At 35.6% G+C, this 15,277-nt stretch overlaps 1 protein-coding gene across 3 annotated transcripts in view; it reads right to left on the bottom strand.

Moving 5' to 3' along the window:
* AKAP6 (A-kinase anchoring protein 6) overlaps window positions 1-15,277 on the bottom strand; it is a 297,564-nt gene that overhangs the window by 56,129 nt on the left and 226,158 nt on the right. For all 3 annotated transcript variants that reach the window (XM_074909861.1, XM_074909863.1, XM_074909862.1), the window contains exon 10: window positions 1,297-1,443. In XM_074909861.1, the coding sequence (XP_074765962.1) occupies window positions 1,297-1,443 (147 nt within the window). The remainder of the gene's footprint in view (window positions 1-1,296; window positions 1,444-15,277) is intronic.

Genomic DNA, 15,277 nt, shown 5'->3' with positions numbered 1-15,277 from the left:
TTACACTGATTAAATACATTGAAAGACATGAATATAAGGCTTACAACTGAAATGATTTTAAAAATACAAGTTGTCATGATCAGATGTAAAAGAATAGGTTAATAAGTCCAATTTATCAGTAAATTTATTAATGTTCAGTTTTAAAATGCTTGTGGTGATGCTGCAGATTAAAATTAAAAAGTAGTAAGATCACTAGTCACAAGGCAACTTTTAACATTTTCTGACAATTTGCACAGTTAGAGAATCAAGAGATTAGAAAAAACTGTGCTGACCTAAAACTGTGCCTCTGTAAAATTACTATTGCATTACTAAATAAGCTGAAGCAACACAAGTCAGTATTTAAAATGCTGTTGGCAAGTTGCACGTATAGTTTACTCGTAATATATTAGAAATGTTTTTTAAACTAAGATAATAGCATGCAAAATTATGCAATGTAACTGTATTGTTAATATCACACATCTATAATTAATCATTTAAAGTAATTTATAAATTTATCTTACCCTTGATTTGAAGTGAAGGCAATTAAGGAGAGAAGTGGATGGAAAATATATAGTTTGACCTCTCTCTCTCTCAGCTGTTTTACAACAATAGGACAATAGTGTCTCCTGCACGGTGCCATCACTGGTCTCTGGGTAACAGAATCACTATATTGCTTTTTTTGCCAGATTCTTGTATCTCACTCTTTGGCTGAGACCCAGCCCATCATAGCGTGAAATGAATTACATGAAACTTTTTTGGCTTTTGTCAAAAGTGAGCTGAATACAGCAACATGAAACATATCCTGGCTGTATTCTCAGCTTCAGGTATTCAGATTTGTACTGAATCTGCATATTTGTTTTTGAGCCATCAGTGTGACCTGAAATATGCAGTGACAACCCCACTTTTCATCTTAAGGGTATAGTAAATAGTTAAACAGTAGATGTCTCTAACATGTACCTTCAGAATAAATTCTATTAACATTCACTCAAGCATGACAGTCAGTGTATATCAGATATACTGCATTATAGTTGACTTGGTGCATACCCGTAATACATGGCATATTTTACTTACATTTTTTATGTATTAAAGAACTAAAATTATTAAAGTCAGACAGGAGACAAGCATGGAATAAAAAAAAATCAACAGAAGAGGAAAATACTATGGAGTTTTTATAATAGCATGAGTAGCTTGTTTGAAATGTACGTGGTGAATTGAAAGAGAGAGATATTGTGCCTCAAATTAGAAATCAGACAGACAGCGTACTTCAACACACAAAATGTACACATAACCCACAAACAGTAATAAAAATGCAAATACCCCAAGCAGTTCCCATTTTTCATTAATTGAATCCACTTTTTCAAGGAGATCATTTGGTAGTAAAACACCACTTTTCTTCAGAGCTTCAACCTTACTAAGCAGTTCCATCTTTTTCGGGTGCCTGATTGACATTTCTACATTGTATCTCTAAAGTGAAAAGAAATATATAATATTAGCTACTGTAAAGACTTTTCTCTATAAAAAATTAAACTTTAATTCTATGTGCCCAGTTATGATTATGCTCACTATGTCTTTTTTTTTTTTTTTAAGCACACAACATTCTCATAACATGTCATAAAAGATTTAGGTACCAAGCACGTAGCCTTCTGGGTGACGTATCTATGCAGGCAGTTAGCTATTGATTACATAGAGTAATATTCACTCACAATATTCACTTGTACAGTAGTATTCACTAACTCACATATGAAGCTTGATCTGCCTTTGTCTCATTCAAGTCAATGGTATCTTATTTTTCAAACACGCTACTTCAGCAAGTAACACTGAGGCTCTCCATTGAAAAAAAAAAAAAAAAAGAAAAGGAAATAATCTCGTAATTATGTTTCCCATATAGTTTGTTTTTTCTCTGTCTCATTGTGGATTCTGTCTCATTGACAGGCCTGAAGTACTAATACACATGAAAACGTGAGAGTTTCACCCTAGAAAAACAATGAGATATAATTCCCTTACAACATAATATCAGTAACTTGATTTTTATTGCATCAACCAACAGGAGCGGTGAAATGACACACAAACGAGAACAGTCACAATGCTCATCCGTCCAAAACCTGAATTAAGTCTTAAATGTAACAGTTACTAGAGTGCTTAATTATGTTTTAGTGGCTTTAGTGGCTGGTACAATAAATCAAAAAATAAAATTTAACACATAGGCATTCACTAATATACACACCCTACATATAGTTAACCTAATTCCCTCTCCCTTTTACGTATAAAACAGCCATAGAAATAGAACTTCTGATACAGCCAAAAATGTACCTTTTACTGAAAGAGGGGAGTTCAGCACACATTCTTACAAAGATGTTTACAAGACATACATAAATTATGCATAGCTATTAGCAAATTGCATCCTAAACATTACGCTTTCTTTGCTTTAAATTCAGACAAGAAAACTGCTATAGCAGCTCATACTGAAAATGTTAATAACGGGGCTAAGTATAAAAAATTTAACTAGAATAAGGAATGTTTAAAACATGGGTGCCTTTACCAGATCCAAGAACACGCTCTGTAGGAAAACAAAGCAACAATACAATTGAAGACAGCTTAAAGAAAATAATAAAGGTGTAAAATCACTGTTTCAGCTAACAGGTCCTCACCATTTCCATGCATATGTTTGCATATTGTTAGTTTCATATTTTAGTCTCTCATTTACACAACACATGCACATCATTTGTATTATGTAAACTTCAGCAAATATTAGTCATTTGTGGATCATAGAGCAAATGTTTTAAATGAGGTGATTTAAACCATTTCTCATTATTAATGAACACTGATCAGGTGTCTGCGTATCCAAAATTACATGAATATGCATGGTAAAAAAACAAGGAATTGTTTATTAAAGAACTTGGCTTTTGATTCTTGGTGTACTGCAGCTAAGGTTTTAGAAATGTACAACAGTAGGTATCAACCAGGTTTGACACTAGGGAACTGGGTCTGCCAAGAGGCAACACCATTTCATTGGACTAAAATGTTCAACAAGTATGCTTCTTGGTCCTGTGTTATTGCCTTTTCAGCTAGAATGGTTACTGAAGGAGATTACAATCTTCTTTATGTAATCTGATTTCTATTTAAAGATGATATAGCTGAAAAGGATTTGCATAATTATTTCCATAAGTACATGTAATATCAAGGGGAATCCAACGTCCAATTTGCTAGGCACTGAAATCCAGTTCATGCAACTCCCTTTCTTTTGTCAAGTGAATTAATAGACTGAGGGAGTCCTCTAGCTGTGTGACACTGGTGCAGGCGCAGCTAGTTAATACTTGTCACCTGCTCTAGGCTGGTAGTTGCTGCTGCCCAGACTGGGCTGGGTATGTCCCTGCACAGTGCAGGACTGATGAAGAAATAAAATACATTGCATGTTTCACAACTACAATGCTCTTGTTAACATAGAAACAGAAGACGTTTCATTTAATTTTGAACTAGATAAAATAATTCAGTGCAGCATAATGCAAATAGTGTGACAGATGTTATAAAAGGTTATTACATTAAAAAATAAATAAGCTAGATTTTATGTACGCGCTCTGTCTTTGTCACCGTGTAACCTACTGTATAAATAAGCATGATGAAAGTGCTGATTGATAGAAAATGCATTATACTGTAACTGTAAACGATGAAAGAATTCAGTTCATTATTAGATGTATTGGTATGTGACTGAGAGTCAGTATTGTTTCACTCCTGGATATTTAACATGCAGTTAAGGGAAGAGCTTAATGTACAGGAGGTACAGTTTCAGAACTGATAGCACAAGATGCTATTGCTAATGCTATTTTTTAATCCATTAAACACCTACACTCTAAGCAGTTGCATCGAAAAATTAGCTACCAGCTCTATCAGTGCTGCACAACCCTAGTCTGGCAGGACTACTTAATCCTGTGGTGAGAAGATAATTTAATCTTCAGATTCATTCTTCCCTCAGCTTTAAGTGAGCAAAGGCTGCTCCATTGTGACAGTCTGTGGATGCTATGATATAGATTACTGTTTAATAGCCAAAAATGAGATTAAGGAAGTTAAAGTCACAGGTTTCTCACAGCAGCCACAAAAATAAATAAATGAGTAATATTTGATTTCCCACAACATCTGTCATTTTCAAAAACTGGGGGAAAAAACCCAAACAACAACATACTGGAAAAACTGCAAAATATTTACAGCATGATTAGCTGTGTGCATGCATGGCTGGTTTTGTGTTCCTGAAGCCACTCAAGAGAAATCCAAAACACTGTTATATAAGTTAAAGAATTTTGGCTTTTTATTCCTTCTCACTCAATACGATCAATATTTCTCAACGGACAATAGTGGAATTTAAAAAAAAGGCAGTAGCATTTATCCGTGAATAAGTTTGGCAAAAATATTTAAACCATGAGAAGTTGAATTCCAAAACAAAGCAAGTTAAAGCCTTACTTCCCCTGATAAAAATACTCTAAGAAATTCAGGCTGGCTTCATTGAGACACATTTTTTGACACTTTATACTAAACTGTGCCTTATTTTTCCCTTATTTTTTTCTTTTAAAAATTACATAAAACATTTTTTGTGTGAAAAATCACACCCGAAAATTCTGCCCAAATGGAGACTGGAACAATGCCTTGTAACAGTGTTAATTGTCACCATGGAAACCAGAAGAATAAGCCATTTTGAAACTGGTATAGAAGGCACACATTGAGCAACTCAAGCATTTTTCAGCCTCCCTCAGTGTTAAGGAACAAGATGCCTAGTCACTGAGAGGTCAGAGAAAGAAATCATCATGAAAGGTTCGTAGATGTGCACTGTCTGGTAAACAATAAAAAAATCTGTACACAGTTAACAACTCTGGAAGACTGCGCACTGCATCTTTCAGAAAGAGAAAGACCACAAAAAGATGATCAGGACTGGGGTGCGGATTCCACCCCTCGAGCAAAACTTTAGGGCAATATTATGCGAACCTTGCCCCTAAAGCTCCCTGGGAATTCTGTTGTTGTAATAAAACTTCAGAAGAGGAAAGAAAAAAAAAAAAAAAAAGCCTGCATGATGGAATTCAAAATAATGCTCTAAAAGCACACAGAGAGATTAAGACATCCATTGTAAGACTTTTGTATGGTGCTTCTGTTGGTTATAGTGAAAAGAGACTAGACATATTGAACACACAGTGGAGCTATGGCTATGAAGTACAGAAGAATTAAGCCAGTGAACTTTCTCCATTATTGGAATAAGGGTGTGCTATTTGTAGGTGTTCTGCATTCCATCATTCACATACTAACAAAATATCTTCAGTCAAATGTCACGGTATGATATACAACTGAGATCAGGACTGAGTAACTGACCTGAAATTTTAGTTTTACCTGGACCGGATCTCAGAATTTTAAAAACTCATCATCTGGAGTGTTCTGAGTGCTGCGGACACAAACACATAAGCACACATGTTCAGTGTCTGTATGTGCATGCGTAGTCAGCACTGGCACACATTTGCAAAATATACTGCATGCATAAAAATGAGTAAAGAATACTCTGCGAGCAAATTCACCAGATATGTAATATAAATATGTATAAACATATAGCAATGCACATATAGCAATATTTGTCCATCATCTCTTCACACGCATTTCTCACTTTGCTTTCTGGATAATGTTTGCACTCTTCATGCTAGGCTTCATGGTGGCCCCTTAGGAAGCCCATGCCTAATGCCATTCAGCGATGAACAAAGAGTCTTTTTATTCCAAAGTCCAGGGTCCAAAGCTCAGCTGTATACAAGCAAAGTGAAGGAATCTGCTAGAGGCCAGCCTACCCTTCACAATAGCTCTTAATGCTTCTACCTTTTTGGTACTATCAGTGTGAAACATTTTAGAAACCGTCCAGAAGCTTGGTTATATTTCTTACGCTGTCAGTAGCACTAGAACCTCTGGACAACATTCAAGATCTGGGCTGAGTGATCTGTCTAGATAAATAGCAGTTGCTGTTTCTTGCAAACTTCATGTATTTCACTATTAGCAATTTATGGCAAATAATTGCACAGGGAAATTATAAAGACTCCTACAATTGTCCTTGTAAATTAATAATAGGCTTTCTTGATTGGGATAAATTTGCTGCTGAGCCTCTGGAAAAATTAAAAAGTGCAATGTCATTTAAAATTGCCAGAACTCACACAGCAAATTACATCTGAGGTTAAGAATCAGTTTTTCGTCTTCCAGCTTATTCCATTTGCATGATCTGGAAATCATATTACATTGGCTATGTATTGTTAATTGGACATAGATTGCATTATCTTTGATATAAATCAAACTACAAATATTAAAATGAATTGCAAATTCTCTAATAGAAGATCATAAAACAATCTTTTTAAAGTATCTCCCATTAATAATTTAATTCCAATTATATCACTCAGAAAACTCAAGAAGGAGAGCGCTAACTTATTTCCATTTGCTTTTTTCCCCTACAGATAAGCACAATAGTATATGTATTTCTGTGAGAGTGCATGTGCATATGGGTGCATGTCTATAAAACAAAACAAATCTTAGCCCTTTTCTCTTAAACCCCTGTAGACACCTTGCTTTTTTGTTTCAGAAAGCAGCAAATGCAGATTCACTTCTGCTAAGTGTTCCTCACTGTGGCAGCTACAGAAATAAACACACTGAAAGAAATATTAAGTAACTCCATGAACTAAATTTTGCCTACATTAAAAAATTATTCAGTCAGTACCTATTGTTCTGCCTTTTTTTTTTTTTTTTTTTTTTTTTAGGAAGGTGATCCTAACCCTTTAAATTTTACTATAAATGTAATATCTTTTTGAAGACTTTGTATGCCCTTTAATGAATTTATATTAAATATTTAATACTGTTTAGGGCATATCCACTACTACCAAAAACAGTTATATTCCCAGCAGTCCCACTGTTTCAGGCAGAGGGCTTGATTGATCCTCCTAGCCTGAATTGAGTAGAATGAAAAGAAGCAGTTGGAAAATAGCTGCAATCATTTAATGCAGATGACCTCTGACAGGCTCACAGCTCTTCTATCTGAACAGAAATTTGCATGGGGTCTCTGTGCAGAGGAACAATGTAACCTAAATGGTAGACAATCTTTATTCTAATGAAGTGGGTGTCAAGGTCAATGTAAAACTGCAATGATAAATGGTGCACCACTAGGCAAGAGAAGTTGCATAGGCATTGTAGTGCTTTCACATTAATTGAAGGCTGAAATGCACTGAGTGAAAGCACAAGACTCTCTTTTCACCATAATGTGTTAATGCACAAATGTTTAAATGTTTTATTCAAGCCCCTAGCCTGTTGGCACAAATCTTATTGCAAACAAAAATACAATAGTTGGCCAATAACCAGAAAAATAGAACTTTTTATTAGCTTGCCTTATTTCTTGGATCCCTAACAACTTCCACAATCTACTCAGAGTACCAAAAGAATAACAAGTCTCCAGACACCTAATGTAATTCCCATGATCCTTTTTCTATTTAGGATATCTGTCTTTAATTAGTTCCAAACAAGCAAGCCTTTAGACAACTCTTCATTAGATACCATTCCCAATGAACTAACTGCGAGAAGAAAAGTCATGCTTCAATATTATTATTTCCTAGATTCCAAGTTTTCTTTTGGTATATAGTTAACATCTCCAGGTGCCTTTTGTTCTCAGTGAGAATTAGACCAGTAAAACTGGGTTTTGTAATGCAAAGAGTTGTGTGCCTAGAGTGGGGACTAAACTACAATCTGTTATTGTGGCTTTGTCAAAACTGCAATACAACTATAATTATAGTACTTCATCAGTCGATCAAGCAATTTGTAGAAGGCAGTACATTTTGTCTTATAAAAATGAGGAGGACAGTAAGCTGCTTTTTAAAATCCTGAGCTGCTTAAGCTTGTTAAGGGTATATTGTTTGCTAATACACTCATTAGCAGCCAAGCATTTTAACTTCATCAATTAAACGGGAAATGGTGTTGCACCATTAGTTTCACAAAATGCTAAAATACAGATAGCGGTCTACAGCTAAGAATTTTAGAAAACCTATTTTCACCTGCAAGCTGCATTATACACTTCAAACTGGTTTTTATGCAGCGACATATACATGGGGGGGTGGGGGTGGGGGGCGGGGGGGGGGGTGGTGGTGGTGTCTGTGCATGAATGTAGGTGGTGAAAGCCCTGCATATAGTTGTGAAGCTAATTATATATATACACATACACACCCACTTCAAATTTCCCAAGTCCCATAAGGATTACTGTTAAAGCACAGCGTCATTTCTTGACACCGATGAACATTTACGCATCTGAGTAATCCCAGGGATGACAGAAGTTTATTCCTGTGAACAACTAACAGCTCTCCTGGATAACTAAAGGGTTTGCAATATGGACGATAAATTTTGAATATTTATCAGCCGTTATAGTTTTAGGCTCTTCTGTGCAAATAGATGTTAACAATACGATTACAGTTATTAGACAAGGAGCTATAGCTTGTTACTAATTAAAAGGATCTGCACTACTTTCAGTTTCTGGGAGGCTGTGAGTGGCACGTACTGTACAATGCCATTTCTATTTTACAACTCGCCTGTGCAAGGGAATTTTCCATACGGAAATCAGTCTTCAGGATATTACAATTCAAGAGAATAAACTCCGGTGGAAAAAAAAAAAAAAAAAAAAAAGTATAGTGTAAAGGAAAAAAAAAAAAAAAAAGAAACCCAACACGTTACTGATGAAACTGTTTAAAAAACTGTACAGCTTCATCTGTGTGTGATTTGTCAGGTCTGAAGCTTTGACGTGCCCAAGGGGCAGACCCCAGCGGGGAGTAGGCTGCAGAGCTAAATAGCTGTGAAAGAAGTCTTAATGTAGGATGGAATTCAAACTAACCTTGACATGACCTCGGGAAAAATATGCAAAAAGTAAAATGAATGCACTCTGCAAGATACATCCTAATTTTGTGGCCGAGCTGGTTAGTTTCACAAACATAACTGGGACTTTAAAAGCAAAATAAAATGTGAGGAAAATGGGGAAACTTCGGAATTCAGAGTAAAAACTTAAGCGGGCATGGGGTGTTGCTGTGGAGGCATATGAACCATTTGGAAACAATCCAAATAAAAACCAACACTGAACAATATTGTTGTCAGCCTGTCTATTCAGGAAAATTGTTTTTTTAGGTTGAATATAAATGACACAAAGCCAAGATTACATCATTGCATTACAAAGTCTGTTGTGGCTTTTAGCCGAACAAGCCCCATGGATCTCCTGGCTGATGGCAGTAATTCAGTAAGAAGTTTTAAGGGCTTCTCTTTTTTTTTTTTTTAAAAGCTTTGTTACTCTAAATATAAAGGAATTTTGTTTAAATACTGATTATTTAATTTTTTAAAAATCTACATCCCTGATTTTGTTATGTAAGTTTACTACTTGATACAAACAGTAAAAATTTGAGTGGGTATATTAAGTTTTGATTTGGCTTTTTTTATGCATTTTGCCTGTCTTGCTTAGTGTTCAGTTAAGCAGGAGGACATCCACCTTAATATAGCAGCCAAGAATTGACTATTTCACTAGATATATGGAAATTTTAATTGAGTGTCAACTTGTGTTGAAATTCAATCCCATTACCTTCCGAATGCAATTTTGTAGCAGTACCAGTTATTTACTACACTATTAACCAGATTTTAAATATAATTAAATTGCTAAGAACATATACAAAATACAGCAGTTTGAATTCATATAGCAAGGGTAATCAAGTATCAGGTGCATGAGATTCCACTAGATCTAGAAACTGCCAGCCACCTACAAATAAAGACAACCCTGGCAGATGATGGTAGAACATGGTCCCACAATACAGGTTATAGTGCAGCTCAGGTAAGGCCACAGAGTTGGTGTACTTCATGTTATAACAATCTACCAATCTTGTGAACTAGATGTTTTACTGGGATCTTTGGCTGATACACCCATGAATTTCTGAGATTCATCTTGCATTGCTTGCACCAATGTAATATTAGAACTTTGAGGTTTTCTCCACACCTTGCACCAGAGGTGCGACTTTTGGTACAGACTAGTACAGATGCAACCAACAGACATGCTTAATATATCAAATATGGATTTAGCTTAATTTACATTTATTTAGGTGCCTGGAGAATAATTGATATTAAATAAATAAAAACATGATGTTCTTCAAGAATTATTAACTACTATACCTTTGGGTTAGTAGTCAGATATATTTATTGAGGAAAAAACAGAGTGCGGGAGATTCTAAAATACTGGTGTAGACTGCACTTAGCCCATTACTGAGCAAAAAATGTATTTGATGGCAGGGAAACTGTTTGGCCTGGAAACAAAAAGGTGGAGTTGCAGATCCATCCTTGGCTGGATATTCTGAAATGCTGACCCTACATGTAGCAAATCTCATATAGCTACATTTTTACCTTTACATTTTTACAAAAATAAAATACAACAACGCAAGATTATGGAGATTGTTTGAAGAAGATAATCAAAGAAAGTAATTTATAACCTGTTATCCTCCCTTCTGGTAAGATGTGCCTGCTTTTGCAGTATGCATGAAACATAAAATTGGAACTCCTCTAAACAAAGATTTAATTCCAAATGCACCGACTATTGTCAGGCTGTGTGTTACAAGAATCATTTTATTTTGAAATAGATGTTCCTGAGCATTTATCTTTCACAGACTGGCTCTTCTGAAGCCCTTACTCCAATGTTACTCAGCCAGAATGCTAATAGTGGTCAGTAATAGCCTTCCATGAGTGAGGTTTGCCTGAAAATCAACAAATAAATTATTCTCTCTTCTAGTAATACCTACTGGGATATGTTTGAGTGTTGACTATCTCTGGATCCTCTTCTTCTTACTTATTTGCTAAACTATTTCATGGGAGAAAATGTTCCCCACTGCAGAAAAGAGCCAAATGGAAATCTAAGTTCCTCAGACCAACAGAGGCAGAACTCAAAGTCCCCACCAAAGGACAGGAAAATCCACAAAGATCAGTATACCCACCATTTAAGGCACAGTGGCTTTAGTGATCCAAATTACTAGACCTTGTCAACTGTGAGAAAAGAAAATCATCCCTGGCCTGTGGTGATAGCCCTGCAATCTCTGCAGGCTGGTGAGTGACCTCAAGTCAAGACCAGACAAAATCTGTGTCTAGCTTGCTCAGTCTCTAAACTCAGAACATGTGGATCTGAGTTCTCATTACCGACAGTTATCTAGGGTAATAACATGATCTTTAAAGTATTTGAACTTTTTTCTACATGACAGAACTTACCCCTGTTTGAGGACCCACATAGGTGCTCATCGGAAAGGGTGTTGACAGCTGATTTCTCAATTTGCCCCAAAGTTATAATGAAAAATATAATTTTTATTTTAAATGCACATCCTGTACTGTATTAAGTGAAAGCTAATAGTTTTTATAATGTTCTATTTGATTTGTTCCTTATAATTTCCCTTGAGTTATGTCAAAGTTGGCACATGCAGCAGGTCCACTAGGAGTGCTAAAACATTTCCACTGACTATCTAAAACACTGACAATCACCATAATTCCTCTTACAGCAATACCATTACAATGTACTGCGTCAAAACTATTGTTAAAACATGTTAAAAAGAAAGTTACATAGTTTACTTATTATCATCTCTAGACAGACATATCCTGAATCCTTCAAGAGACACAGTGGAATAGACACTTTTCCAGTACACATCAATGTCATTAAACCAAAAGGAGAAAGTTGGCATCCCAATGCCATTAACTGTGTTAACAGTGGGCTAATCTCATTTTATACTGAATTTTATAAATTCTTAAGAACTCAGTATGTCATTTGTAATATTACCCTACAAAAAACATAGTACTTTTATAAAAAAAAGAAAAAAATACTCTCAAGTTGAAAAGTTATTTTTACAATCAACTACAAACCGCTTTCAAGAGCAAATTTATAATGGAACTGCTGACACAGCCTAAACTATGGCTGTGTGAATGCTGCAGAAACAGCTATTTCAGAAAACATTTTGAGCATTAGGAGAAGTCCAACTTTGTTTAAACCTGAACTTACTTTTTTACAATAGCAAGTAATGTTAACAGCATGCTGAAAATGTTAAGGCTAAGTGTACAGTGTCAAAATAGATTGAATCTCTCTGAAAACTGGAAATTCAAGCTTTTTAAACATAATCCAGATGTTTGGCTTTTAATCACATTTCAAGAAAGAGGAAACTTATGCAATACAAAATTCATACATGCATATTTCATTAGTGCCTTTCCTATCACTGAATTAAAAATTTCTAACATATGTTTTCCTCAAACAGATAATGTTTTAAATTAGAAGAGCTGGCAAGAAGTTGTACACCTCACAAATGTCATTGAATTATTTTAACATGGAAGAAAATATTTCGGTTTTTACCGTATTAACAGATTTGATAGCAAATGCTACAGCAGAGATCATTTTTTGCCTTATCAATAGGAAGTTCAATAGTCCCTGAAACAAACTAAGTGTATAAAGATGACTGAACAGCAAGAACTAACAACTAGCCTGCTTCAGAATATCTGAGACTGATAACACTCCGAGAGACCGGTAGGTGTTTAACACTGATGCTTTCTCTCTTCCTCACTGCTGATCAAAACAGGATAATGCTATGCCCAAGCAGCTTCTCCAGCAAGAACCAGACTACCCTGAAGGTGGAAAAACTTCTTCCAAGATGTATTTTAACTCCAGAACACTTAAAAACATCACTACATCTGCTGAATGATATTTAAAGGACTACACCAGTGTGACCATTGCTTCTAAAAACTAACATACATGATAAATTTATTTTTAATCATCGGAGTCTTAGAAAATTAGACTCTGAGTTTATTTCTAAAAAAAAGGACTTTCTGAATACAATAGTATTTTAATATTTTCAATAATTTAAGACAATAAAAATTAGAGGAACTATCACACATATAATGGTAAAAGGGGAAAAGATACCTGCGTGTGGCATGGGGCTTGTTCTTTAAGACCCTTGTAACTTCCGAGGAGTATGTGAAATGTGATTGTGATCCACCAGGAACAGAAATATGCACTCTCTTATACTGTGTTGTGATGGAGTGTGATGTTACTATGAACTTCAGTTCTGTCCAGAAATGTTGGACATGCTGAAAGCCAGCCTCTGTACCTCCAAGAGCTGCTATGCCTAAGAGAGATACTTAGCCTCTTTCTAAATGGCCACCAGCAAGGGTACGCCTAATGCAGCCTTTTGCAGGCAGGCTCAAGCTTGCCATTCCTGTGCCTCAAATAGCTGCAGACCTGCAACAGTCATGTGTGAAGTGGAGAAATACTACTCTCAATTTAAAACAGGAAACTGAGATACAGATGGACACCATGTCCAGTCTTAGGGAAGATCTCTGATGTGGGAACACAAGTCTTTTGAGATTCACTCCAGCATTCTGTCGAACAGAATATATTGACTGAGCTTAGAACTACTTAATGTTGTTTGTTTCACACTAGACTGAAAAAAAAAAACGGCTATTGCACTTATGATACATTTTAGTGATTGTAGAAAACACCTCAGCTCTAAAGTCAATAAATCTTCATTTCTACAAGACATTTAGAAACTAACACTAATATTTACCTTTAAAAGAATACATTAATGCAGTGACACTGAACTCATTTTGTCTGCTGAACAACTAGCGAGACAGAAACAAAAGAAACTTTTCCTCTGTTTCTTTCTGTTTCCCTGATTTCAGGTGTCTGTTTTCAAGGATTTATTCTTCTGCTAAATGTGAACTCTGTTATTTGCTGGCATGATGAAAGCTGAAAGCTTCTTCTCATCTCTAATGGCATTCTGCCAAAATATTCTCTGACAAAACTTGGGCTGATTCACAGGTCTGAAGTTCCAGAAATTGTCATAATCTAACCTCACCACTTGTACAAAATCTGCCCCAGTCTTACCTTCTCTGTCTATATTAAGCTCTCAACTTTTAGGCTTGGAGAAAATTTTTCGGTATTGCATCCAGCCCTTATTTAAAGTCACAAATGATGGAAAATTCACAGCATTCCTCGGTAAAATGATAAATAACTAGCTTCCTTCACTGTTAGAAACTGTACAACTTGTTTCTAGCTTGAATTTGTTTAATTTTAACTTCCAGTTTTTATCTTCTTATACCTTTGTCAATAGCTTGAATGGCTGTGAAAGCATGGCATTACTACAAGAATCAAACATGAAACCAGATGACTTGCACTGATCTCGGGTTAAGTCTGTTTGGTGTTTCTGGGATTACAATTTATAGAACCAAAACATAGAGAAGCTGAACAATTTTTGCAGAGGCTGGTGAACTCAAATACACATACTTTGGACATTCTTAAGGCTTGATTTTTCCTAGGGCTGTCAGAAAGCAAATTTTCAATAACTTGGTCCTGATATAAATGAAAAATGTATTTGGATTTAATTTGTGCTTATGGACAATATTGCCTGCACTCATGTTTTGGCTTTTACTTGTTAGGCTCTCCTGGCTCACGTAAAGATTTTTTTCCCCTTCTGTTCATGCTGGGAAGGAGGATGGGGAGCAGGAGAAAAAAGAACAGTATCAGATGAAGTGGATGATATCAATGAGAACGTCATGCACAAGGAGAGTATTTTTAGTGCACACCACCAATTGTTCTAGATTCACTTTGGAAATTGTAAAGTTGCATGTGAAGTGAACTTGACAGACCAGGGAATCTGACTCTTTGTGTTTAGCATTTTGTAATGAGCTTCTCTGAAACCAGAACACAGCATAATGCCTATATACTAACAGAACCTGTCTTTCAGCAATTAAAAAAATAATAGTTCTGTAAAGATACTGCAATGAAACTGTAGAAACTGATTTCAGAAAAAAACCCTCACAAGTTCTTGTTGACTTATGTTGCCTCACTGAAATGCTAATCTCTGTGCTCTAAGCAAACTGATAAACTGGTGATTATAGCATTGGTATTCAAATCTGTGTAACACTTGCAATGTCAGTGGATTTAGAGACTGGTAAGTTATTGCTATTTTAATGTCAGAATTCTATGTAAAGAAGATGAAAAAGGCATGTTTTAAAAATTGGAAAAGAGATGCATATATCTGAGAAGGAAAGAAATGCTTCAAAGAAACGCAGCAGCAGGAAATATCAGAACACAAAACCAGTAGTGAAGTAATATGAATCTAATTCAGGATATTTTGAATCTACTTCAGCTGTAGTGAACACTATGGAAGACATGAACTTTTGTCTTTCTGGCATTCTCTCAAGACATTCTGGTTCTGCTTTTGGAAAGCCTATCCTGGTAACCATGCATGCCATGATAGCTGTCTGGCTG

The sequence above is a fragment of the Athene noctua genome, chromosome 6, assembly GCF_965140245.1.
Source record: "Athene noctua chromosome 6, bAthNoc1.hap1.1, whole genome shotgun sequence".
NCBI lineage: Eukaryota > Metazoa > Chordata > Aves > Strigiformes > Strigidae > Athene > Athene noctua.
The sequence above is the reverse complement of the archived record's forward strand: the minus strand, read 5'-3'. Positions and strand labels throughout refer to the sequence as shown.